The sequence below is a fragment of the Misgurnus anguillicaudatus genome, chromosome 24 (genome assembly GCF_027580225.2).
Source record: "Misgurnus anguillicaudatus chromosome 24, ASM2758022v2, whole genome shotgun sequence".
NCBI lineage: Eukaryota > Metazoa > Chordata > Actinopteri > Cypriniformes > Cobitidae > Misgurnus > Misgurnus anguillicaudatus.
Genome location: NC_073360.2, coordinates 5,263,077 through 5,289,545, shown reverse-complemented (window position 1 = coordinate 5,289,545; position 26,469 = coordinate 5,263,077). Strand labels below are relative to the sequence as shown.

General features: G+C 36.4%; 2 protein-coding genes across 5 annotated transcripts in view; one reads left to right on the top strand and one right to left on the bottom strand.

The window, feature by feature from the left end:
• Window positions 1-794: 794 nt before the first annotated feature.
• On the bottom strand, window positions 795-5,889 carry shox2 (shox homeobox 2). Of its 3 annotated transcripts, XM_055195697.2 has the most exons (6): window positions 5,774-5,882; window positions 5,460-5,664; window positions 4,364-4,572; window positions 2,723-2,780; window positions 2,400-2,488; window positions 795-2,056 (listed from the first exon to the last, which is right to left on the bottom strand). In XM_055195697.2, the coding sequence occupies exons 1-6, from the start codon at window positions 5,774-5,776 to the stop codon at window positions 1,763-1,765; spliced, it is 858 nt and encodes a 285-aa protein (XP_055051672.1). In that variant the 5' UTR covers window positions 5,777-5,882; the 3' UTR covers window positions 795-1,762. The 3 variants fall into 3 exon arrangements, with proteins under 3 accessions (XP_055051672.1, XP_055051671.1, XP_055051670.1); XM_055195696.2 differs by having other exon boundaries at window positions 795-2,020; window positions 5,460-5,889; XM_055195695.2 differs by having other exon boundaries at window positions 5,460-5,888.
• A 2,022-nt stretch (window positions 5,890-7,911) lies between these two features.
• The window catches only part of rsrc1 (arginine/serine-rich coiled-coil 1), a 167,889-nt gene continuing 149,331 nt past the window's right edge, over window positions 7,912-26,469 (top strand). Inside the window, exons 1-3 of one of the 2 annotated variants that reach the window (XM_073862786.1) lie at window positions 7,912-8,062; window positions 8,422-8,617; window positions 15,083-15,181. In XM_073862786.1, coding sequence (XP_073718887.1) covers window positions 8,436-8,617; window positions 15,083-15,181 — 281 coding nt within the window. In that variant the 5' untranslated portion in view covers window positions 7,912-8,062; window positions 8,422-8,435. The remainder of the gene's footprint in view (window positions 8,063-8,421; window positions 8,618-15,082; window positions 15,182-26,469) is intronic. The other variant, XM_073862787.1, reaches the window with a different exon arrangement.

Genomic DNA, 26,469 nt, shown 5'->3' with positions numbered 1-26,469 from the left:
TGTACGTTATCTCTTACGTCTCCACACGTTACAAGTATTATCCTGGATTTTCTTTAACACTGGATGATTGTATTGTCTCCCTACCTATGTTCCTCCACATCAAGCATGAGGCACTGATGCTCACCATAAAAACACTTAGGACGAATCACATGTAAATGGTAAATAATATTATAAATTGCATATAAAATCTTGAATAAATCTACGTTTGTTTAACGTAGATTTATTAATTAATTTATATATTATAGACTACACATTTTAACCTAAAAGCTGTATATTATTACCTCAAAGTTATTTACCTAAATAGTACATATAAGAACTTTTTTTTAAGTTACCTTGCAGTGACAGCTTTTGTATCTCTCTCTCTCTCTCTCTCTCTCTCTCTCTCTCTCTCTCTCTCTCTCTCACTTCTGTAGGCTATGAGTTATTTTGCTATTAGACATACATATCTTAACAATACTCCACGCTATGGACAGTATCCAAAATCTAAAAAAGTAAAATGTGCAATTTAATACTCCAGTCACAGTATGTTGGGCCTATATGTCAAAAGAAGACAACAGCCGAAGCGCAAACGATGTATTTTCATTTTGAAAATGTATTTCCTATTCATAATTAAAAGTGTATTTTTTATTAAAATAAATATTTAAATAATTAATTAAACTTATTAAAATTAATAGACATTGGTCCGCTATCAGGACAAATTTTAAAAGACTGAAGTTCAAATATAAGCGAAAGATTCGGAATTCCAACGCTTTCATTAAGTAAATTTGAAATAAAAATAATACAAAAAACGGATGTTACAAAAACATTTTCATTTATTTTATAAATCAAAACACCGTGTTCAAGTGATCTCATGTTTCATAGTCATGATAAAATCATAAGATTTCATAAAAAATGGCTTCCACCGATTTCTCTTAGAGAGTCGTCCCCGCATTTGACGTTTATACTATATTCCTTATAAAACAAACACTACACTTAAGAGATTCACATGGTTTTACACACTGAGAAAGAGATGATAAAGAATGAAAAGAAAGAGTGTTCCCACAATGTCTTGATGAAGCACAAAATAAATAAAGTCATTTTGTTTCCATTAACATATTTTACATGTGTCCGTACCATATCAGTATCAAGTTATTGCCTAAATTTGATTCATACACCCAGGCTTTGCGTTCATGTCAATTGGGCACCATTGGAATTCGCTGTATCGGACACTTTTTGAATAATAAATTAGACGTAGGCCTACTTCTGTTCACCATACATTCAGTGATCAGTTCCCATTGACTCGTGCGTTATCCGTGAGGACAGAAACGTATGTGAAGCACTGTAGCTTTTATGTTGGTTAACAAAAGTAAGAATCCTCAATTAATAACACCAATGCAGTAGTTTTATGTAATAGTTCACAAATATCCACAGAGAAACTCTGTCGCAAATAAAACGAGGCCAGCCTCTTAATTTTCATGATTAATGTCTTAAAGCAGAAATGTTCGCTTTGTCACACCAACAGTTGAACAAGCGTCCCAGCTGCCTTAAATATTCAGTATTCAACTCGTCCCTAATTTTCCCATCCGCAGTCTTCTGCAAAAGTTCACTTTAAGTTCAATTTTGTTGTAGTAGTTCACGTCCCTCGATCCACGAAGTGCTTTTCCACAGAACGGTTTCATAAATAACTCGTCTTTAATTACGTCCTTCATAAGAAACATAAATAATGTCTTTTTCTGTTGTTTATTTCTGATGAGCAACCGCTGTCCGCCGAAACGTTGTGGCATCACAGTCCCAACGCCGCGGCGTGTTTCTTTGCCTTCAGTCTCAGGTCCGCGATGCTAGAGTTTTTGTTAGTGGTTTTCGCGGCGGCAGCTGCCGCTACCACCGATGCCGCGGAGGCTGATTCCGCTGCAAGCGTCGCCAGGGGCAACCCGAACGGCGGGGCCGGAAACATCATATACGGTGCGTGGGCCGCCAGGTGCGAGTGCAGGTGATGGTGCGCGTGGGCCACGGCGCTGTCAAGCTGCAGCTGCGCCTGCACCTGAAAGGAGAAGGGCGGCACGTTGCAATGACTATCCTATGGACGCACGAGTAGGGAGAAAGGGGAGAAACACATTAACTTAAGAGAGACTATGCAGAGTTCTTACTGGGCACTGGATTAATTGCATACATCATCATCAATGACTGACACCTGTACTAGGATTTGGTGTTGAGAACTGTGCTCCCCAAAATGTGATTAAGGCCTATTCATATATTTAAGGAATAATAATGCAGCACTTTGTTTGTCAATAAAATTACATCTCGGTTGGTGACAGTAGTAAACTGAATTTAAGTTGGCCTATGATTTTAGTGTTTGAGCAATGCCTCCACAGCAGCATACGCAAAGACACCTCGTCTTTGGTTTTTTCAGAGTCACTTGCCTGTTGGAATGGCATGCGTAAAGCTCCCACGTTGACATATGGAGCGACCCGACACGCTTCAAACTGACTCGCAGCTCCGATGAGAACACCTGAAAAGAGATGCCACAGTTTATCATACTTTCTTATCTGCTGCACGAATTATACTACATTTCAAAATAAACCTTTTGAAAAAAAAATCTAAATTACACTATTTACACCTAGCAAACCAACTTTTCATTATTTATATTTTAGCCTTAGTCTGAAAAAAATCCAACGATTTAATTTACTAACAGAAATTAAAAAAAATGTTTGGAAAATGTTTACATTAAAGAGTATAAACGCACCTTTATGTAATTGATTTTCCTGCTTTCTGCACTTAGCCCGTCGGTTCTGAAACCAAACCTGAAACAATAAGATACTGATTGACAGCTGCTGTTGAGGGCACGTGTAAATCCTCCCCAAATTAAAAAAACCCCAGCCAAACTATTTATCCCATAGGACCTCTTAAATATTAATGAAGCTTAAGCTCATATTTTAATGACTAAAATTTAAGAACGAACGAGAAACCAATTGAAATAAAAAGCGGCCCACTGACCACACATTTAAAATGCCAAGCAAACAGAAAGAAATACGCTTGATGTAAAATATAATTCTGGCCACAATATATTTCTCTACAACGGTTTCATCTTTCCAGGGATTAAAATCCCAAAAGAGGCAAACTGACTCTCTGATAGCAAATACCTAGCATGAGGTTACAAGCATCACAAGATTGTCACATATTGCTTATCGTTTAATGATTATCATAATAACAACCCCATATTTTAATATTTAATTTTGTTTAAATTTTAATGTTATTAATATAACAAAAAAAAAAAAAACGAATTTCCTGAGACAACCTACATTAGCGCAATTTAGAAAGACAACCTTAATGCCATTCTCTAAAGATAATGGTATGGCCATGCAACATGACTTTGTTTCTAAAAATGGCAGAGACGTCTTTGAGCCAGCAGTGTGGCCTTGTCTATGAATATACTAAAGATGGAAAGAGCATCAGATCTTCATTTGTGTAGAAATGATAGATAATTTATGTAAATCCGCAGGTCTTGCTTCGGACAATGAGCTTTAGTAAGATCTTAAAAAGAGACGCTGGTTTAACTTTTTCAAGAGAGGTCTTTTGAGCCCGTTTTTTAAAAAGAACCAGTATATTCCAAAGAGTGAATTATATTTCCCCAACCAAGGAATGAATAGATAATAAAGAATGAAATAAGATATTGTTTTTTTTTCTGATCAATCACATCAGAGCCAATGTCTATGTTGAATGTCATTATTCGGCTCAGTTGCTCGTCTCTCGTTACACATAGATTGAGCCTTATTATGTTTCTGTGCAGATGGTCTTCCCCATGCTAAAAAACACACTACAGATGTTGCCTGCAGGGCCGACACGTATACGAATCAGAGAATATATATAATGTAGGCCTATAATATATATTAATATAAATATTAAAATTATATCTTCATCACAACAAAAGCGCATGTTCAACAATATATGCACATGCGCGTAACTATTATTTTCTGAATATTATTTATTTTATCTTAATTGGCTTATTATTACATTTATTTTGCTAGTATTTTGTATATCTTTTTTATTTATTGTATTACGCTGAGATATGAAGTCTGCAATGTAAATATAGCATTGATCAGGCTACTTGGCCTCAACAGCAATGTCTTATTTATATACTATAATGCAACTATTTTATATACATTAAAGCAAGCACTGTATAATAGTAATGAACCCAAATATGAAAGTAGTTAAAATGTCATTAGTTTCTCGATCAATATTTAACGATTTTCTGGTGCCGTTAATAAATGCTATTATATTTACACAAAGAATATTATATATTCGAATCTGTAATCTAATTTCGTTTGCGTAACAGATTCCGAAAATACACAGCACAGCCCATGCATAAAAATATTATGAGCCTGACCTGTACTCTGGCCTCCGACAGCCCAAGCCTTTGACTTAGCTCCTCTCTCATAAAGGCGTCCGGATAGTGAGTCTCGTCGAACAGTCTCTCCAGCTCGTTCAGCTGCTCCAGGGTAAAGTTAGTCCGACTCCTTCTCTGTTTGATTTTAGTCTGTGTCTCATCCTCCAGAGGCTTACAATCCTCTTTGCGTTCCTTCATCTCTGTACAACCTGAACACAGGACAAAGAGAAATAAACACTTCGTCTAACAGAAAAGGAGAGCAGTGTATGGCCACTGAAGTCGGTCGCAGATATTTAGTCTTACACAGCACTCTTGAATTATATATGGGTTATTCATGTGCACGAAGTTTCTCTTTCTACTGGATGACAAGATTATTATCATGCGCAAACAGTTCAATGATAATAATCAACGACAATAATTAACCAGTCTAAATGAATAGTAACATTGTCAAAATAACAATTATATTGAAACGACAACATCTGTTTCTATTTTGTTGTTTAGAGCTAAATAAGGATAAACATAAGGTAAAACGAATAGGTAGATAAATATAATAAAAACATATATAATAATAATAATAATAATAATAATAATAATGCTATATTTATTATTATTATTATTATTGTTATTTCATACGTCTACATCAAATCAGTCAACAATCATTTGACTATGCTTTATTTTATTTATTGTAATTCTCTGTTTAGGAGTTCACTAGCTTCTTTAATGTATATTCTTCTTACATGATGTTAAGTATTTATCTTATGACTTTTACTCGCCGCCAATTTTCACGCGCGATAGCATTAACCAAATGTTTACCAAAATATTTCCCATATTTTAATATAAAAAAGTCCATTTGCTATTGGTTTTAAAACCAAACTTTGGTTGTGGTTAAGGGTTTGCCTCCATTGCATTATGACAGTGTAGCTACGTGTCAAAAGATTTATAGTTTTAGTGTTGTATAGCCAAATAATCACATAATAAAGGAGTTCAAAATAGAAAGTAAAAAAAAAATTGAAAATAGAAAGTGACTGAACACGGAAAAAACTATGTCTGCAATTTACTTACTAATTTACAGTACTGAAATGAGGCAAACACTCACCCTCTGTAAGTTTGGGACTCATTGTTTCTCTGCTTTTTTCTGACACTATCAGGTCCGCTTCGCTGACCGGCGACGAGCGCGAGCCCCGTGTGATACCGTTAACTTCCTCGCGAACCGGTTCTCCCGACAGGCTCTCCCTATTTCTTGCCGAACCAGCCTCCAGTACCTCTCGGTAAGTGATCGTCTCCTTCTTTTCCTTCACTTTCTGATCAAAAGATTTGGACACAAATGCGGTAAGTTCTTCCATCACTGCTCCCAAAAGGAGAGAGAAAAAGCACACACAAAAATTTCCTTTTATATCCTTAGCAGTCTACCATAAGACATCAAGTCTGTTTTTCTCTGTCGGCCTAAATGCGAGATGCTGTGATCTTTCACAATTCCTCTTGTTGCAGAGTGTATAGACTTGCTGCCGATCCGTTATTGAAGTCACACTATTTATACTTTCAAAGCGTCTGCCCCTTCATTCGCGCACATTGCCTCCCCTCACCACGATCCTCTTCCTGTAGAGGCGGGGGAAAACCTCATCTGTCCTTCAGATCCACATCACCCTTCCACTGCTGCTATTGGCCATTCATCCACGACTGACAAGAGGAGCAAATTAATGTCATTAAACGCAGACCGGTTAGAGTTTGGAAACACCGAATGATGATGGTGGGTAACACTGCTGAGGTGGGGCTAAACCGACTGAAAATGATGAGAGCACAGATGCACATGAGCTTTACCATTGCAAATCTTTGATCTGAGCCGGAGAAAAGAGACCACGACAGAGATAACTCGACGAGCAGGAGAGAAATAAATGTGCGCTGTGATCGCGAAACTGACATGCGGTTAACCCCAGTGAGAATTTCCGAAATTTTATCTACACTTCTCATGTAATTGGGACAACAAACGTATAGGTATTAATGACAAGAAAATCGGCATTTTGCTTTAGGATAAATTAGGTTTAATTATTAAATCGCGTTTTTTACGATCGATATTATTATATAGATATCGATTTAATAATGATTATATTTTTGTTTTCTGTGGTTTACCACTGTCACTAATAGTTTTGAATATATTTATAACTATGACGAACTTGCATGAATACTAAAATAAATGTATATGTAAATCAAACCAGTTTGATAATTAATAGTCAATGCTTAAATGATCAATTTTTAAGACATATGATGCGATATGGTGTAGAACGACATCTATTTTAATAAATCTGTATTAATACCAAAATAAGCATGATATAAAAGTATGATGTATAAAAGTATAAGCTGCATTCGGCAAAGAAATGTATCATCTATGAAAAACAGCTGATTCATGAACTATTAACAGCTGCCAGATGAACTACAATATTTTTGTCTTGAAAATATTTAGTTTTCTGTATAGACACTGTAGGCCTAATATGCAATTAGCTGCGAACGTAAACAAATATCTGGGGACGAAGAGCGAATTAAAATAAGACAAAATAGCACATAATTTAACAATATAACACTCTATATTGTTAAATTATTATAAACATTATTTTCATCTCATTTAAAATAGTTACAAAACATACCTCAATATTATACGCAGTAGCGTATTTATGTTGCTCTTCATTGTGAAAATCAATAAATTGTCCTATTTTGTGCCGCATATTTCACATATTTAAATATTTGATAGGTACGTTACAAAAATTTACAAAATAGATTTAAAACAAATAAATTACACACCAGGTAGCATAATAACACAAATATCAATAATAAATACATAATTTGCAACAACATATTTATACTTTTCTTCAGGTTTTAAAAAGTACTGTAACCACAAGACGTTGCATCCGATTTTCAATGCAATAAATAACCCAACATGAATATTTAATTCTGCTTTGAAAAACGAATATAAAAATATTTAATAAGCACCATATTAATCCGTGGGTAGATGAATCTAATGTGCCTAATGTGGCTGTGGCAATTGCACGTGCATTTGATTAGTACAATTGGCTTGTAGGTAGAAAAATATTTTTAGTTACAGAAAAAAAAGGATGTCCAGCGCACGATTGTTTTTTGTTTCATATGTGCAACTATTTATTATAACGACCATTAGTTAGTTTTAGCATCTTGTTAATGTAGTCCAGCTCTTTACTAATTTAAATGATTTGCTATTTAAATTATTTACAATGCGTTTATTACAGTATTTCTGTACAGCATCTATAGAAATGCTTCAAAGCCATATCGTCGATGGCACTTTTTTTTTCGTTTTGACAAAAGTAACAAACCTGACCTATAGACTTTTTCAAAATATTAACTTTAATGAGCCTAAAGTTTTTCACCACGAGCAAACAGATAAGAAAAATGCTAATTAATCAACGTAATGAATCATCTAATGAACCTTTAAAATTTTGCAGAAAAATACAAAAATGACAAAATGCACATTTCTATATCTTGCGCAATCCTAAAGATTGTGAAAGCAGTCAACTAAAGAGACGACGATCTCGACGGATCTGTGTTTGATTGTAAAGCCTGCAGCGCTCCGACATCCATGAGCTCCAGATCGATTACTATCGTCTGTTCAGCGGCTCATGGCGCTGTGTTGTGAATTTCAGTTTTGAAAAGACAGGAACGTCTACATTTAATTAGGTAAGATCGAAATGTCAATGTTTTAACATGGCTTACATTTGTTATTTTCGAGGTGCATAGCCGGCACTATAAATAACATTGTGTTAATACACGCAAGGCAGTAAAGCCGATGGACTGGCTTTTGTTGTTGTATTGTAGCCCACGTGAAAAGGGACGACAATGTAATATTCACAGTCTCCTGATACCTTAAACTAGCTCTGTTTAAAAATGTTTAATTGCGGAACTAAATAAATCTTTAAACAATTTCAAGTAACGTTAAGAGACTTGGAAGAACTGAATACTGGTGCAACACGTAGAAATATATTTGTTTTCCTACACATAAGTTACTCTATATTCATTTATTTATTCATTAATTGCAGTGTCAGGAGTAAAGATGGGCCGTCGCTCATCAGACAGTGAGGACAACAGTCGTAGCAAGAGGAAGAGGAGGCACAGACAGCGATCGTCCTCCTCCAGGAGCTCCTCAGGGAACAGAGTGAGCAGCAGCCGCAGCAAACACTCCAGGAGACGCACGCGCTCTCACTCTAGAGACCGAAACAGAGACACGGACAAAAGGTAGAGAGTTCATCCTAAAATCCAAAATTGCCACTCATATTTTATAGGTCTAATCAAAATGTAATAACTTTACACGGTGATGGGGGTTGAAAACTGTCATCAAGTCAGACTCTTTTTACAACATAGCATGCTGAACCCACAACAGACTGCAAACATCCTTCCAAATCATCACTGGTGTGTTTGTGTGTCCGTCTATATGTCATTCCTTGTTCCTTCACCTGGTTCTGTAATGTCACAGTTATAATACAAAAGATAACCTCTGAAGCAAATTTGACTTCAAGAGCCTAAAAGATAAATGACGTCCATCATGTTTTTGAATGATCTTTCATTGATACACCCGCTTTTGGAGAGCTTTTTGGATGCACATCTCTTTGAAGTTAAAACATGGCTGACTTTAACTTTGAAGTGACTTTCTGTAAGTTGTAATTACTGTAGTTATTACAGTGCCTTTAAGTAGATCAAGCAGTTCATGTGCACTTTGAAATCATGAACTGATACAGTCCCCAAAAATGTCCAGGTATTTACCTTGGTGGTCACAGAGTGCTTGTAACTGGATGTAAAGCAGTGCTCTTCATCTACTCTTCTTTGAGGGCCAGATTTTAAAAATGTTAATGTGATGCGGGCCAAACGTTTACCCCTATTTTTACCTTGTATACATTTTTACTTTTACCTATAATATATATTATTATTCTGTATGTTATAACTTATGTTGTTTTTGTTAACTTATTGCAAGAGCCAAATGTTAATAGTTCAACTATGAACATTGAAAAAATAATCCACAAATGTATTTTTGTATAGCACTAACTATAATACAGAGCTCTTGCAGAACTGTTTAACTTTCATACATTTTTACATTTCAAGCAGGGCTCAACATAAAGGACTGCCTGGTGGCCTGGGGCAAGCGTGAAAGACGTTCAGGCCAGTAAAAAGTAAAAATTGTCACTTGCCCGAGTGGGCAAGTGCTTCACCTTCAGTCACTAAAATATATTTTCATCAATGTATATTGTTTAACATCTTGAAAGCAGACATTTACTTTGGTAAAACACGACAAAAGAAACAATGCAATGTTTTGCACAATTTGCTGTCAGTTTACAGGTAAAGCAGAAAAGTTGGGAGCCTTGGGGGTAACACATTACAAGTAACAAGCATTACGTAATAATATTACTTATGAATAATATTATTCTGAAGTAACGAGTAAAGTAACGCATTACTTTTTAAATAATAATTCATATTTGAGTTACTTTTTAAAAAAAAGTAATGTAACTTACCTTTTTAGTTTAATTAATTCAATTTTTAAAAATTATGTACTAAATTAAACTAAACGTAGTCACATTATTTACTCTATGCGTACACGCCTCTGTGGGAACAGTTTGAGTCTGAAACTGAGATGGCTGGCCCGAGCTCGACAGTTTTGTGAAGAAATATACAATTTCTGAATGCAGAACTTTTGAGTCATAAAAACACCTGCAAGGCCTGAAAGAGATCAAGCCTCAGCCAAGAAAAAGTAACGCAAAAGTAATTAAAAAGAAATGTAAGCATTACTTTCCATGAAAAGTAACTAAGTAATGCAATTAGTTACTTTTTTTAGGAGTAACTTAATATTGTAATGCATTACGTTTAAAAGTAACTTTCCCCAACACTGTGTACAATTATATTTGACTTTTGAATTATTATTTAAAAAAATACGTGACACTGAGATTTTTTTATTGGGGCCAGTGAAATTTTGGCAGGGCATGTGAAAACCTGAACCACTGGCCCGACCGGGCCGCTTTTTATGTCAACTGGTTTCTCATTCGTTCTAAAATTGTAATCATTAAAAAAATATTTACGTTGAGCCCTGCTTGTCAAGTATTCACAACATATAACATCTTCTCCTAATGACTAAAATAGCACTTCATGTTTTCTTTTTAAATATTTTAAAGATATATGGGCTAAACCGCCTTTCCATTGTACACTACATTCGGACACGACTGTCAGAGTTTGCCCTCTAGTGGCAGTCTTAATGAAATTTCAGTTTAATCGTAAATCCGTGTCAACATTGGAAAGAAGCTCATTCCAGCGCAAGAGCCTTTAATCTATGAATATATTTATACTTAATAATTTACTTAACAATAATCAATCATTTTTAAAGGATTCAAGTGTTACTGATAAATTAAACAAAAAGGATGAATAATTTTCACCTTGCACACAGTGTTTTAATTGGAAAACACTGAAATACATCACTTCCGCTCGGCGTGTCACATGTGATGTTGTCACACAAGTTTATTTTTTTTAGCATCCAAAGTTTAAATAGCATCTGAAAATTATGCACCTACAGATGGTTGGCATCCCACGCAACCTCTTTCCAACTCTCCTGCCGGTTTATTAGCCGTCATTTGTCATGTACAGTGGAAAGGCAGCTTTAAAGTAACCATGGATGACCGGCGGGCAGGATAAAGATGATTGGAGGGCTGCATTTGGTCCGTGGGCCGCCAGTTGACTAGCCCTGGAGTAAGGTCTGATTTGCTCACTGATGGTATCCTAGTTGTATGGCTTCCTTCATTTATTTAGATGAACACTATAAAGGAAGTAATGTCTCCATTTAAAAAAAGTATACGTTCTGTATGCATATTTTCCATACTCTACATCCACCATCCAAATGTTTTCATATATGACCCATATGTTTATTCACCTGTGATCATTCACTTTTCTTAGTTTCTGTTAAACAACTATAATTTAGCCATGAGTAATACATTTCTTGGTACTTGCACCTCGTATGGTGTGCGTTTGCATTTATGATTTATTCTAATACCAATAAGAAGTTACATACCATCCATCCAATGAAATTGAAATTTTTGCAGTTTTAGTAAGGAATAATTGACGACGGGCCATTGAATTATAAGAAAATAATGCACACCAAGGTGGTAATGCGGCACGACGCAAAGCGGAGTGCCGTTACACCGCAGGTGTGCATTATTTTCAAATAATTCAAAGGACCGGAGTCAATTATTCCGCTTATACCACGGTTACCACAAACATTGCTCTGGTGCCTATTTTTAAGACATTTGAAAAGATAGGTGTGCGGTTTACAGAAAAAATAATCAACACCCATAGAACATTTCTCAGCCAATCAGAATGCAGCATTCAACAGACCCGTGGTATAAAAAGAGAATAATATGTGCCTTAAGTAAAAGGTGGGTCTAGAATGATGCCAACATTTGTCACATTACTGGATGGCTTTACTATTCAGCAAGACCATGACCCTCATGTCCCATACAGACACATACAGCCTCCTTAACCCAAACATTGCTTTTTGAAGTCATTTAGCACTTCAGTTCAATAAGGCATGATGTTTTCTCAGTTGCCATTATGTGTGTTGTGAAATCATTGCTCTTGCAGAGAGGAGAATAGATGTTGGAGGACCGGTGAGAGTCGGATTGGTTGATTATTGGTTACATTTTATGTAAAATAAACATCCATTGTACTGCGCATTCCAGTTTTCAATTGAACATGAATTTGGCTAAAACTGTCTTTGGCTGAAATTGGATATGTAAGCATAGCATTAGCGGCTTGCGTCCAGATTGCTTTCATATTGGCTGCATTTAGCATAGTGCAATTGTACAGCAAATTCAAGAGTTAGCAATTTCCTTATTTGAGTATGAGTAAAATCTCTTCAAGAAGTGCATTTTACAATAGAATGAGTTTATAATCTATATTTGTTTTCATTTTCTTTATGTAATGCGGGTTGAGTTCAGTCAACCAGTCAACCAGGACAGATTTCCAGCATGATGCGATAGTGTTTCCCACTCATGTATACTATTTAAACATAAGATTGTGTGTGATTATAGTTTTAATATCATTGTAGTATAAGTCATATGGTAGTATTACTACTTATTGGAGTCAATCCATCTTTATTTCCAATGCGCTGTCATTTTAATTGAGTGTGAGCAGCAAAAATTAATTTGACCCAAAACAATCACGGCACTGGTGATTCTGTTCCTTTTTAGCATTTGGTGTGAATGCTTTAACCTGTTAAGATGGTTAACGGTAGAAAAATACACTCCCCTTATGCGTCTGGTATGAGACGGGTCTTTATTTTTAAATGCTTCCCTTCATGTGATACTCAACCTTTGAGTGCCTTTTGCCTATACAATGGCAATTACAATGCATACTCTTGCATGAGAATGAAAGTGTACAGCTCTTTAAACAGCACAGAGGCCTGTAATATAAACTAGGCCCTTAAATACTCTGACAGTTGTGAAGAGACGGTCTGAAGCATAAGCCACAAGCAATATAGCTTTAGATGTATGCAATTGAATTAGGCAGCATCTGATGCAGAAATGCATAATAAATTAAATTATGATTTTTAGATAAATATTTGATTTATTCATGGCACGGGAATGGGCTTGCCATTTTGATTTGTTTTTTTGAAAGTAGCTCTAAGAAGTCTTGAAGTGTCAGTTGATATAGAGAACGGGGAACTGACTGCAGCACACGAGAGAGAGAGAGAGAGCGAGAGAGAGAGAGTCTGCTGGTTTTTATAGTTGTTTATATCTCTATGTTAGGGATGTTAACAATTAATCGATCTTCAATTAATTTTTGATAATAATTAAAACGATAAAACTTAACGATGGTCGAAAAAGCAAGGTCATGCACTTGTGTGCGGCGCTTGTGCAAAACACATAAAGCAGGAGAAAAAATATGAAATTAAATGCTTGCATTACAAGTATATGTTGTGATGCTTTCATGTTTGCACAAAGCAGACAGTTTAACCCACAGCAGTAAGTGACCATTGACTTCCATAGTAGGAAAAAATATTTTGGAAGTATTGTGAAAAATGATGAAGAAAATATTTTGATAAATGATGGTAAGCACACAGTTGACGGTACCCGTTAAATTCCATCATATTTTTTTTATTCCTACTATGGAAGTCAGTGGTCACTATCTGCTGTGTGTTTACCATCATTTCTCAAAATATATATTTTTTTATGTTCATCAAGAAAAAGAAATTCATACAGGTTTAGAACAACATGAGGATGAAAAAATGATACAGAATTTTCATTTTAAAGTGAAATGTCCCTTTAAGTTTACTTCATAAATGGGTTAATATTGCTATTATTATTTCACCTTAATTTAATTTTGTTACTTTATTGCAGATATCAGTAAAGAAACACCAAAGGAAACAATATGTGCTATAATTCACATTACATGTGCTGTAATAGTTTACCTCAATCAAAAAAATTGACTTGGAATCAAACTTAATCACAATAAAATATATTTACTAACATTTATTTCATCAGAAAAAAACGAAAACTTTAATATACCCTCTTGTCTGGAGTCTGTCCTAATGATGGTCCATAATGCCCAAATTAACAGTGGGGTTGATTTGACTCCACGTAGGGTACACAGTTGAGGTGCAGGACAAGCAACTTTACCTGGACACAAGAAGATGTTCAGAAATGTATTGTGAGAGCTGCTTAAGCGGTTAAAAACTTTATTTTTAATTATCTGAAAAAGCAGATTATGTGCGTTTACATGACATTAACCGCATCACACACCACTCGTCATCCTTTATTACAACATGTTATTTGCTTAGGTGTAACCTCACGTAAGTCATATATTTATGACAAAACATCGCATTTTGATTAAAGGAGGTGTTTTAAACATCCAAAAAAAAAAAAAGAGTAGCCAACATATTTTCGATCCTGTGGGCATAACTTATCAAACAAGCTAACCGCTAATGACGATGCATGTAATAATGTTTCACGTCATGTAAACTGGACTGTTGTCAAACATATTTGCTTTTTCTAGTAAACATGAATGGTTTTATTGATAAATACGTTGATACCAACATTGTTTATCCGCATGAGCCTCTCCACACCTGAAGTCAATTGAAACCCCACACTGAGTTAATTTGATCCAACATTTGGATTGACGCATCACAGGAGGGGTGCATTCATTCAATTGTCAGTGAAAATCACCAAAACTTTCCAAAAAAAACACAATTAAATGACCTCAAAAGGCTCAACCCATCGTTTGGGTAGTAAAAATAACTAGAGTGTTGTCCTGTTTTTAGGACTCATCACATACAGATAAATTTACTTTGACAGTCTTGTCTGGTTTGATTTGGAAATGCTGTATGAATATAACAAGATAAAGTGAAAGTCATGTAATATGTATGATAACCCACCATACATTGGACTTCTGCATTTAACTTATTTTTCCCGCCCGAGGAGAAACTGGGGGGGGGGGGGGGGGTAAGGTGTCTTGTTCAATGGCACCTCAGTCATTGCCTGTCAGTCTTTGGTTTACAAGCCTGACTCTTTAAACAAGGCCCTGACTGCCTTATAATGATTAGAGGGACAGAATCCTGCTTGATAGAAGCTACTTCTCAATGTTAACACTTATTTTTCACTGTTGGTCAGATGGTGCTGCACTCATTGTTCTGCTCGTGTGTTTAATGGACACTTGTGCCTGTTATTTCAGGCGCAGGCATCGCTCCAGCAGTAGCTCTTCCAGAGGGTCCAGCCACAGGAGGAAGAACCGTAGGTCTCACAGGTCTCAATCCCGCAGTCGAAATAGAAGGTAAGAACAAGCAAGCCCACAAAAATAAATGAAAATGAAACACGGGTTTTATGACTGATATATAAATGATCCTTAAAAGCCGTAAATTCTTAACAACAAATGTACAAGGCCACCATTACTATTAATGTGTTTTAAATCCATGCTTTAAAGATCTAGAGTTCTCATGGGTCATGGAATTTCTGGAATATCATGGAATTTTAAAAGGTCTGTTCCAGACATTGAAAGTCTGGGAATTGTATATTTCATGAAATATCAGGGATTTTAGTTTGTTGCTTTAAATTTTTGTTTCAATTTATCAAAATGTAATCTGCCTATTAACTTGTGACGTATTGGGATATTCAAAAGTTGAATTTCCCAATGTCCGGGATGCCGTGAGCCTGGATAATTTCAGGCTCACGGCATCCCGGACGTTGGGAAATTCAACTTTTTAGTCTGTGAAAGTCAGGGAATTTGACATTTGACTCACCCCCCAGTCACATTAGCTACAAGCGACAGAGACAGAGCGACAGGCTACCATTCATTTTCAATGGAAGTGGCCGTTTGCCAGCGACAAGCGACGAGCTCGCCGCTGCGCGAACAAGGCGGGGCCAAACTAGACAAGCAGGCTATTTTATGCAAATGCTGAGCAATGCGATAAAGCGACTGCCAACAGGAGTGAAGAAGCAGCGTGACGTAGGTCTGTGGTCGACTCTGAGAAAATAATTCAAGATGGCGGAAAATGCATATTTATGTTTATAAAACGGTTAGTTCCAATCCTTGATTCTGATTGGTCAATAGGTGGGCTTTATTCACGATAAAACACTGCTATGACTGCTTCACCCAACAGTTATATTTAATATCACTGCGCCCTTACCAACACCCTTAGCAACAAATAAACATATAATGAGACAAAGTCTGAGAACAGTTTGTTGTTTTTATTTGAGCTTTCATGTTGTTGTTCGCAGTCAGGGACTATTTTTTCTAGCAGAAGGAATGCTTTTATTGATGTAACTTCATTAAAGTTGCACTAATAAATATTTTATACACTTTAATATTGTGTGGTAACCGTTTTATAAAAGCAATAAGGTACTCGAGGCAAGTGCTGTATTGTGAATAAGTAAAGGCTGAAGGGGTTGCAGGCACTCCGCTTCGCGTCGTGCCTAACAACGCCCTTCAGCCGTTACTTATTCACAATACAGCACAGCCTCTCGTACCTTATTGCTTACATATATCTGATAAGTTTGGCATTTTATCTCATATATTTTGTTACTTTTATCGAGAAATAAATACTTTTAACCCTCTGGGGTCTAAGGGGTTTTTAGGGCCCTGGGGAAGTTTTGAATTGCACTGACATTTGTGCTTTTTTCAGTTGCTTAAAAACATATTAATGGCAAAAGTCTCATAACACTGCGTTCAGCACAAACTGGGCTACAATATCATATAATCAACATGTATGTACATGTTTGTATTTTTGAGAGAAAAATGTTTATGCGTGGTTTTTGAAAAAGCAAAAATTTTAAGTCACTGATATAAGTCCACAAAACTAATTCTAAACATGTTTTCCCAAGACTTTTCAAAACAGGATCTAGTAGTCTAGAGTTTTTTCTTCAAAATGATGTGAAAATCATTCGGCCTACTCGTTCACATAAAGCAAGATACTGATTTAGAATTTCTAAGACACTTTTGCTTGGGAAAGGCTGTATGCGTGGAGGCGGGAAAGCTCCTGAATAATCAGTGATTGACAGCTGAGAAACAAAAGGGTTGCATAATGAGCCACATGAGCCTTGTGGGGATGTTCAACAGGAATGTAACTTTCTCTGTAGTAAAACCATGATAAGGTTTACTTTTCAATTTAAATGTAAATACACACACAATATATATATATACATATATATATTACATTAATTTCACATGTAGGCTATAAGTTACCTTTTAAAAACCATAGTAGCCTAATCAAAGTGAACACAGGGTTTGTGTGCAGCAAAAAGCTCAAAAGAACAACTGCCTAACGTTGTTTGGACTCTTAGTTGTGTTTTTGTAATCATTATATCATTATAGTAGAAACACAACAAGGGACAAGCATGATAAACTTGCACGATAAACTTGCTCAATGTTTGTTTACAGCCGCCGCCATTACCTCACGTGTTGCTCATGAAAGCAGTCGGCTTGTTCGACTTCATGCGGCGCTGCAGGGATCGACAGCCGGGTGACGTCAAACCACCGCGAGAGCGATCCGTGAAATCATATGGAAGAGTTTGCTTTTAAATCGCTCTCGCGAAACTCTGACGTCACTCGGCCGCCGGGTCCCGCGGCGCCGCATTAAGTCGAACAAGCCTATTAACTTATGTGTGCATATGCGAGTGATCCTGTGTTTAATAAACGTGCTGTGCGGAGATATATGCTTAGACGCAACTAAATAAGGATTGTACTGTTTGCAGTCGCGTATTTTATAAGAATACCAAAAACCGCGTTGATTTCCTGACTCGCGTGTTTGTGCATGCGTTTCCCATCGCGTGAACTGTTTGACGGAAGACAAAGAAAACACTCGCGTCTGGAGATAGTGACACACATACGCAAGTAAATAAGGATTGTACTGTTTTCAATCGCGTATTTTATAAGAATACCAAAAACCGCGTCGAGTTTCCTGACTCGCGTGTTTGTTTATGTGTGTTCCCCTCACGTGAAATGTTTGACGGAAGAACAATGAAAACACTCGCGTCTGGAGATACTGACACACATAACGTACGCAAGTAAATAAGGATTTAGATGTCATGTTTTGGTGCAATCGGATGAAACAACAAGGAATGGAGAGACTGGGTTGTGGACTGGATTGCGTAAACATTGACTGCAGGAGGCACAAGTTATGCATATGGATGTCTCTGCTCATTCACTTCAATGGCGCGGGGGCGTGGCGATCTCTTCTCATTACAGATAATCAGGTAACATTAGAAAGACGGTCCCTCTCCTACTTCCAGTGTTGGGGTAGTTACTCAAAAAATGTAATTAGTTACTAGTTACTAGTTACTTCTTTAAATTGTAATGAGATTACTTTACTAGTTACTGCATTTGAAAAGTAACTTCACTACTTATTACTTTACTTTCCTTTTTCTTAATTTACCACATAGATACATGGACATGGTTTAGGCGAGGTCGGCTGATGATGAGTGACTACTTTAAATGACCGGCCAGGGCTCTACAATAACTTTTTGCACTGGTTGCACTGGTGCGCCTAACATTTTTTCTTAGGTGCACCATCACAAAAGTTAGGTGCACCCTAATTTTTGACCCCATCGGATTTATAGTTCGCCCAAAATTTTAAATTCTGTATAATTTACTCACTCTCATGTTGTTACAAACCTGTATAAATGTCTTTGTTCTGGTGAACATGAATGAAAATATTTTGAGGAATGTTTGTAACCAAACCATTCATGGGCCCCATTCACTTCAATAGTATTATTTTTTCCTACTATGGAGGTGAATGGGGCTCATGCTTGGTTTGGTTGTTGACATTTCTCAAAATATGTTGCTTCGTAAGGAAATTTGTACAGGTTTGTAACAAAATGAGGGAGAGTTAATGATGACAGAATTTTTTTATTTTTGGGTGAACTGTCCCTTTAACACCACAAGTTAGGCTATTTTATAATTTTCATGTTGTCATTCCATTTTCCTTATACGAGTCATGCACAGTCCTGTTTGATAACCCGCATCCGCGTGATTAAAAAAACAGTTGACCCGTTATCCGACATCAGCATCAATTTATTTCATACCGTTTTACATACAGTTTGCGACCGGCCGCACCGCAAATCGTGATGTAAGTAGAAACCTTTAAAGATCTTCATGCAGAACATTGACAAAAATAAGCACAGGACCATGACTGTTCAAATATATTATCATTTAATGTGAAACTTTGTGAGGGTCGGCAGATTGACAGCTGAGCGGACAGCAGTGTTTGAACACTCATAAGCGCTGCGCTTATATTTATTATTACCTTATAAATTGATGATATGATTGCAGTGATTCCAAAGGGATGTCCAAAAAAACTCAAGTAGAATGTTAAATGTTTAAAGTTTAATGTCTCTTTCTCGCTGCCCTGTGTAAACCCACGTGGGTGATGGCACGAAACGCGTGAGGAGCTTGCATTTTGCATTACCTTAAATTACCTTTAATTATGGTCATACAAATAAAAGTAAAACAACATTCAAAACTGTAATGTGTACATTTATTTATGTAAAGTAACGTCACACAAAAATAAACTCATATAGGCTATAGGCTACTTTTGAATTCGTTTTGTTAATTTGCTAATTATTTAAGTGAAACACATTTCATATAGGCTTATTTATTGTATTATTTTTTCACCAAAGAAAGACGTAATCATCACGTTCTATTCATTTTAATGCTTTTTGCGCATAAACTAAACCATTGGGGGAATTATTTATAAATGAATCAACAACGCAAATCAAGGAATTAACTTATTTCTCTATTTAAGACAGTCTGGCAGGGCGGTAACAGCGATTCATCAAACACCGAAAAGTTTATAGGATTAGATTTGGAGGCTTTTTTCTATAAATTGGGCGCACGCGACATTGCTGTTCGGGTTACGTTCAAATAATTTTCTTTAAAAGAATTATGCTCTGGCTCTGACTCGATTGAGGTTCATTAACTTACCTAATTCCGTCTTCGGGTTCGGACCTCTCGATCCCTGACCAGTAAGTTAAGCAGGATCTTTCGCCACAAGTGTTGTATTGCCATGCTGGGCTTACAAATGCTCAGACAGGTTGCTCATCGCGTTGTCAGCAGTTGAAAGACACTTGTCGTGTGGGAATAGTGTGCATTTCACACGAATATTTTTGTACTTTCGAGCAATACGCTGAATGTGAATCGCCCCAGTGGCTGAAACCCTCCGTCTTCATTTCCCGCTCCCCTTTGCACCAGCAGCTACGTCAAATCAATCTCTATGGCAACGGCACACGTACAGGGACACGCATGCACGCACCACTTAAACAGACAGAACTTTACACCCAGGCAAACACTGCATGGGTAACGCAGGAAAGCGCGTTCCTATAGTCTAGTAAAGTAGTGTAGTTACCAATATTATTAGTGTAATGCGTTACTTTACTTCGTTACCCAAAAAAGTAATATAGTTACTGTAATCCGTTACTTTGTAACTCGTTACCCCCAACACTGCCTACTTCTCATACAGTTTACACCGAATGACAATATATGTTTTCGATCTCACTTACATCATTTAAAAGCTGACATTCCAAGCATTATGTAGACATTTATCTTTTGTTTATATGACATGTATGTGTGAAGTTACAGTTAATTTTCTGACGCGTTTCTGAAATGGCTTCACTGAGGGAGAGAGAACAAAACGCGCATCATGTTTATTTTCTTAATTTTGCGAAAAGCACAACATTCTGTTTTTATTGGGAGTGGACAGAAAAAAACTAGACACTTTAACGTTTTAAATGATGTATAAATCATATCTGTATGTCCAAAATCAGCAGAGTTATCTAAGTCTCTTTACGGAGTGATTGAAAAATAAAGAGTTGGCGGCGCCCGCGCCGCAGCCGACCCCAGAGTGTTAAATCCAAAAACACCGTTCTTGTAACTTAACAATACCTCTAAAGTGACTTTTGATACCGCTTTTAGAAACTAGCCAAGGAACGCCCATCAAGCAAGTGCGTGTCGCTCAGTGTCGCTCACTTTTGTAGCTAATGTGACTGTAGGGTTAGAGTGGGAACCCTGAAGATCTTAAAGCTTTCATTCGTAACTTTTTTGGTTAAAAATAAGCAACAGCATTTGTATGGTATTAAACGGTTTTAAAAAGTCTTACATTTTTACTTTCCTAAAACTGCAGATAAACTGTGTACCAGGAACACAGAACAATCAAATGCACTTAAAACTAGGACTGCTAGATATGCCAAAATAGAAATGCAAACATACATATAGCAATGGTTTGTAATGAATAAATGATTTTAATAGTTTTATTTCTACTCAAATAACTAATGAGACACAGTGACACATTTAAACTATGGTTGTACAGGACTGTCAGTCAGCGGTCATGGGCGGGGCTTTAGCAGGGTGACATCACATTGCTAAGAGAATCAAAACAGCATGTCTACAGAGACTGCTTTGGTTTAATGAGGATTAAATAGAAGTAGTGGGTTGATTTTTTTCATTGAGGTGGTTGTGTTCACATACTGCCAGTACACATTATGATTTTGTATAATAGGTGCCCTTTAAATAGATGTTATTATAATGTAACACTCAGGCTTTTTAAAGAATGAATTCACTTAAAGAAAGCCCTCTGTTAATTTACTCCCTCTCATGCTATGTAAGATGTAGGTGACATCATTTTTTAGTAGAACAGTTAAGATTTTTAGCTGAAGTCATCTGTGGTCATTCATATAATGCAAGTCCTCGCTAATTAATCCTCACGGCTCCTGATGACACATTAAGGTCAAAACAATCGGTCTCTGCAAGAAACTGAATGGTTTTTACATTATTACCGGTAATCTACAGCTTGCTTTGAACATCCCAAACCCGTCTGAAAATTTGTGTGATTTCCAATCGCATCCATGTGCGCGCCTCGCAGGAATTTTTGGGTAGATGGGCGATTGTATCTCATAATATAGCCGTTTTGTTAACACTTGGGAATTGTTAACAAAACATTGACAAGACATCTCGTCAATCAAGAGAAAACGCTTCCCTGCCAATGACGAGCATCTCTGGCTTTCCGCAATACCGCTATAGAGACAGAGCGCCGTTATGCAAATTTGAAAACCACGCCCACCGGGGGGGAATTCAATCCAACCGTCCCCACCGACTCCGCACTGCGAGAAGCCGCCTCCCCGTCATCCCTGGCCCACAACAAAAAACTGAATAATGCCCAAAAGCTGCTGTGTGACAACATGTACAGCCAACAAGCCAAAGAACCCAGAAATAAGTTTTTATAAGTTGTCAAGCCGTAAAACCCAGCCTTTAAGGAGAATAAAGTGGATCGCCGACTACGTTTCCCCCTAGTGGACGCAGTTCTACTTGTAGAAGTGCTATGGGGGGTTGCCTGTGTCCATTTCTGTGTCTTTAAACGCTCGTTTTTTGGGGTTGACAGCTTATAAAAACTTATTTACAGATTAAACTTAAAAACAAATAATACGTAAAAGCCGCTGTGTGACAAGGTGTACATCTAACACGCCAAAAAAATAAATAAATACGTTTCTATAAGCTGTCGACCCCAAAAAACGAGCGACCAGACACAGAAATGGAAACAGGCAACTTTTCATAGTACTCCTATTAGTAAAACTGCGTCCAATAGGGGTAAACGTAGTAGGCGATCCACTTTATTCTCCTTAAAGACTGGGTTTTACGGCTCGACAGCTTATAAAAACTTATTTCTGGGTTCTTTGGCTTGTTAGCTGTACATATTGTCCCAAAGCAGCTTTTAGGCATTATTCAGTTTTTTGTTATAAGCCAGAAATGACAAGGAGGCGGCCTTTTGCAATACAAAGTCAATGGAGACTGTTGGATTGCTTTCCCCCCCGGTGGGCGTGGTTTTCAGGTTGTGACGCGATGCGCTCTGTCTCTATACCGCTATTATCCACCAGGTGGTGCCCTTCCGCAACCTTTTAAACCCGGAAGTATTGCCCTATGGCAAGCGGCTGCATGTTCATGTCTGTTTTAAAGATCGCTCTGAATGGGATCTCTATGAAAAGTCCGTCACAAAAATGGAATTATCTCTGCTTTTTGCTCAAAATGTGGTGTTTTTGTAGAAACCTACCCATATTCAAAAGCTGATTATAAAAGAACTACTGAAGGTAGGATGAAACGTTTTTTTTTTTTTTTTTTGAAAACAGAGGGTCTGTTCTTTCATTTGGTATATTGTATGTTTATATATTTAAAGAAGAACTTTTTCTGGAAGGCATTAAACTTTTGTGAAAATCATAAAAAATGCTGGCAATGAAAGAGTTAAAAACAACAACTTTTTCTTTATTCAAGAAGATGAGTTTATGAGTTCATGAGGCATCTCTACTGGTAGAGCATAGCTTAAGTAGCGCAAAAGGTCATGGGTTCAAACCCATGCAGCGAACCTTGTATACCTTGTAATGCACTGTAAATCGCTTGTCTAACAAATGCATAAATGTAAACAAGTTCAGTTTCTTGCATGGACCAGTCAACTCTTAAGATGTCAAAATGTCGTCGGGAATTACTTTACATTGATACAGTATCTGCTTTTTAAACTTTCAATGAATTGGGCACTAGCGAGAATTGGACCACGATTTCAGTTAAAAAGAAACAATTTCAAGTTCAATGACATCTTGGATGGCCTGAGTGTTATTAGCAACAATTGTTCATTTTACCGGTTAATGCTTTAGTTGCGTTTTGGAAAAAAGAAATTGTGTGTTTTTATTTGATACTTATAAAACTAATAAACATGTTTGCCACATCCTCAGCAACAGCATGATTTTTTCTGTAATTGGACTGAAATGATAAGGAGTGCTTTAGGTAATTACTGTATGACAGGCTGCCATTAAAGACCTTCTGTTCACAGAGTCACTTACTCTCACAGCTACTTGTCTTGTGAATATGCACGCTTACACTCATTACTCGGGTCATTAGACTGGATTTTTGTTATTTTGTATGTATTAATTGAATACTGGCACTGGCGCCCATAGTTGGGTCTTTATTATCTGTCCCAGTCTGTTTGGTGCTTAGAAGAAAATGTTACTTTGGTGAATTAACACAATTGAAATGTAAATATTCTTTGGCTGTTTGTATCATTTGTAGGGCTGTCAAAATTAACGTGTTAGTAATGCGTTAACATAAAATAATTTTAAAAACACTCATTTTATTAACGTGCGATTAATGCAACGTGCAATTTCAGTTTGACCCTTGGTCTAGCATGTTGTTAGACAAATTGAGATGTGGCCTTAGACAGTAAATAGTCATCAAACGTCTGAAATGACTTTATTTGTACATTTTCTGAGAGATGTACCGTCCTAAATGCTTAATCTAATACAAAGATGCGTCTCCATTCACTTGCGTCTGAGATTTTGGTTTCAGTTTAAAAACATGTAGGAATTAGAAAATAAAGTGCAGGACTTGCTTGATGTTAAAAGAGTTATTAAGAGCGACAAGACTCGAAAAGATCTTCTCATTGACTCACACATCTGAAGCAATGCACACAGATGCGCGACCCCGATATATACACACATAGACAGAATTACAGTTTTAAAAATATCTGTTTTGACAAGAATTCACGGAGATATAATCTGTTATGTAACATGTATTAAGCGAATGTTTGGTTAACTCTTGGGGAAATATATCTGATGTGTAACATTATATCAGTTATTAGATTACAGTAGATCTTAAAGCTGTCTGTCGCAATGTCAATCAAACAGTAAAAGAAAGAAAAAAGTTGTTTTTGACTTTTTCTGTGCCAAATCTATTAGTTTTACCAGTGATTTTAAGGTATGGATGTAAGTGATTTTGTTTTTGAACCTTAAAAAAATCTTTAACTGGATTTTTTAAAAATTATTTTCGCTGACTAATTTTTTTTCCTCAAGTTCGGCGCTTTTTTTGGAATTGCGATTTCAGCCGACAATGAAAAGAACTTGCGTACAAAAATGAAGGTATTGTGTGACTTCTCTTTTATTTCTTCTAGCCAATAAAACATGACATGGCTTGGGAAACAATCTTTTTGAATAATATGTTCCTCTGACATAAAAATAAAAAATGCCTCTCCTATCTGCAACAATTGCAGCCAATTCAAGACCGAAATGATTTAAGACATGCTGTTTTCGTCATTAAATATCATTAAATAATGGCACAAATATCTGTAATATACGCACAGACATTAGTAAATCGCATGCGTAAATTATTTAAATAATCTCCTCCCATAAATTTTGCATATGAAAGGGAAACTCCTAGAAATGCATATGCAATAAGGTCAGTCGCTAAAATACCTAGACCACACCTTTTCAGCGCTAATGATCCACTGCGCGTCTTTAGTAAATCCAGATAGTTCTTATTTAATGCCAAAATGATGGTTTGCGATGGCAGTAGCTGTTAGTAAATCTCGCCCAAAGGTTTTAGGTGTTTTTTAAAGTAGACAATTGAATTAACATCGCAAATGTGTGTAAATGAGTTATTAATTTTATAATAATGTATACAGCTATAGAGACGTTGTAATACTATATAGACGGTTTCAGCAGTGACAACATATATGGCTTTGTGACCTAAACTTAAAGGAATTTACCCCATGTTTTACTCACCTTCAAGCCATTTGAGATGTATGTGACCATCTTCTGTCAGGCAAAAAGCAATTAAAGTTAAGAAAATTTCCTGGATCTTCCAAGCTTTGCTTTACAACGGTAGTAAATGGTGCTTTGGATTTTTAAGTTCAAAAAGTGCATCAGTCCCTCTAAAAAATATTGCTTGGACTCAACAAAAAAAAATTCACGCAACAGTTTGCATCAATTATTTTCAGTTAAGACAACTACTTCTGAAATTAATTCCGGCCAACAAACTATAATACGTTGGATGTACTTAAAAAATTGCGTTGAATACTCATAAAAATTAAGTTGTTTTAACTTGTTTTTTTTTTTTTTTGCATTTTAAATTTTATTCAATCGTGGACACTGATTTACACAAAACTACTAAAATGATTCGAACTCTTTTATTTAACATTTGTCAGGTTGCAGAAGACAACCAGTTTTAGCATTTTTATCAAAATGCCATCTGATCAAAACAGCAAGATAATGCTCTGTGAGTGTGTTCTCAACTTGAGCAAATGCTTTATTCTCCAGCACAATGGTAACCACTTAAAAATCAACAATATAACAGAAAATCTTTTAAATACCAAAAGTACAGAACAATAATCATTAAAAGTCTTCTCATGTTTTCATCTTGATTGGAAATGCATAAAATAACACCATGGGCCCTATTTTAACGATCTAAGCGCATTGTCTAAAGCGCACAGCGCAACGTCTAAATGGGCGTGTCTGAATCCACTTTTGCTAATTTAACGACGGGAAAAATGGTTTATGCGTCGAGCACATGGTGGAAAAGGGCTGGTCCTATTTTTTTAATGATTAATGGGAGTTTTTTGGGCGTAACGTGCAATAAACCAATGAGAGTCTCAGATCTCATCCCCTTTAAAAGACAGTTGCACTGGCGCTATGTCTAATCCCTATTTAGATGACGGACTTTGTAAACTGAAAAACTAAGCGGAGGAAGAAGATCCCCAGTTTAAGATTAATGTTAAATAATTGTGTTGTTTTTCACTTGTATTACAACTGTATTTTTTT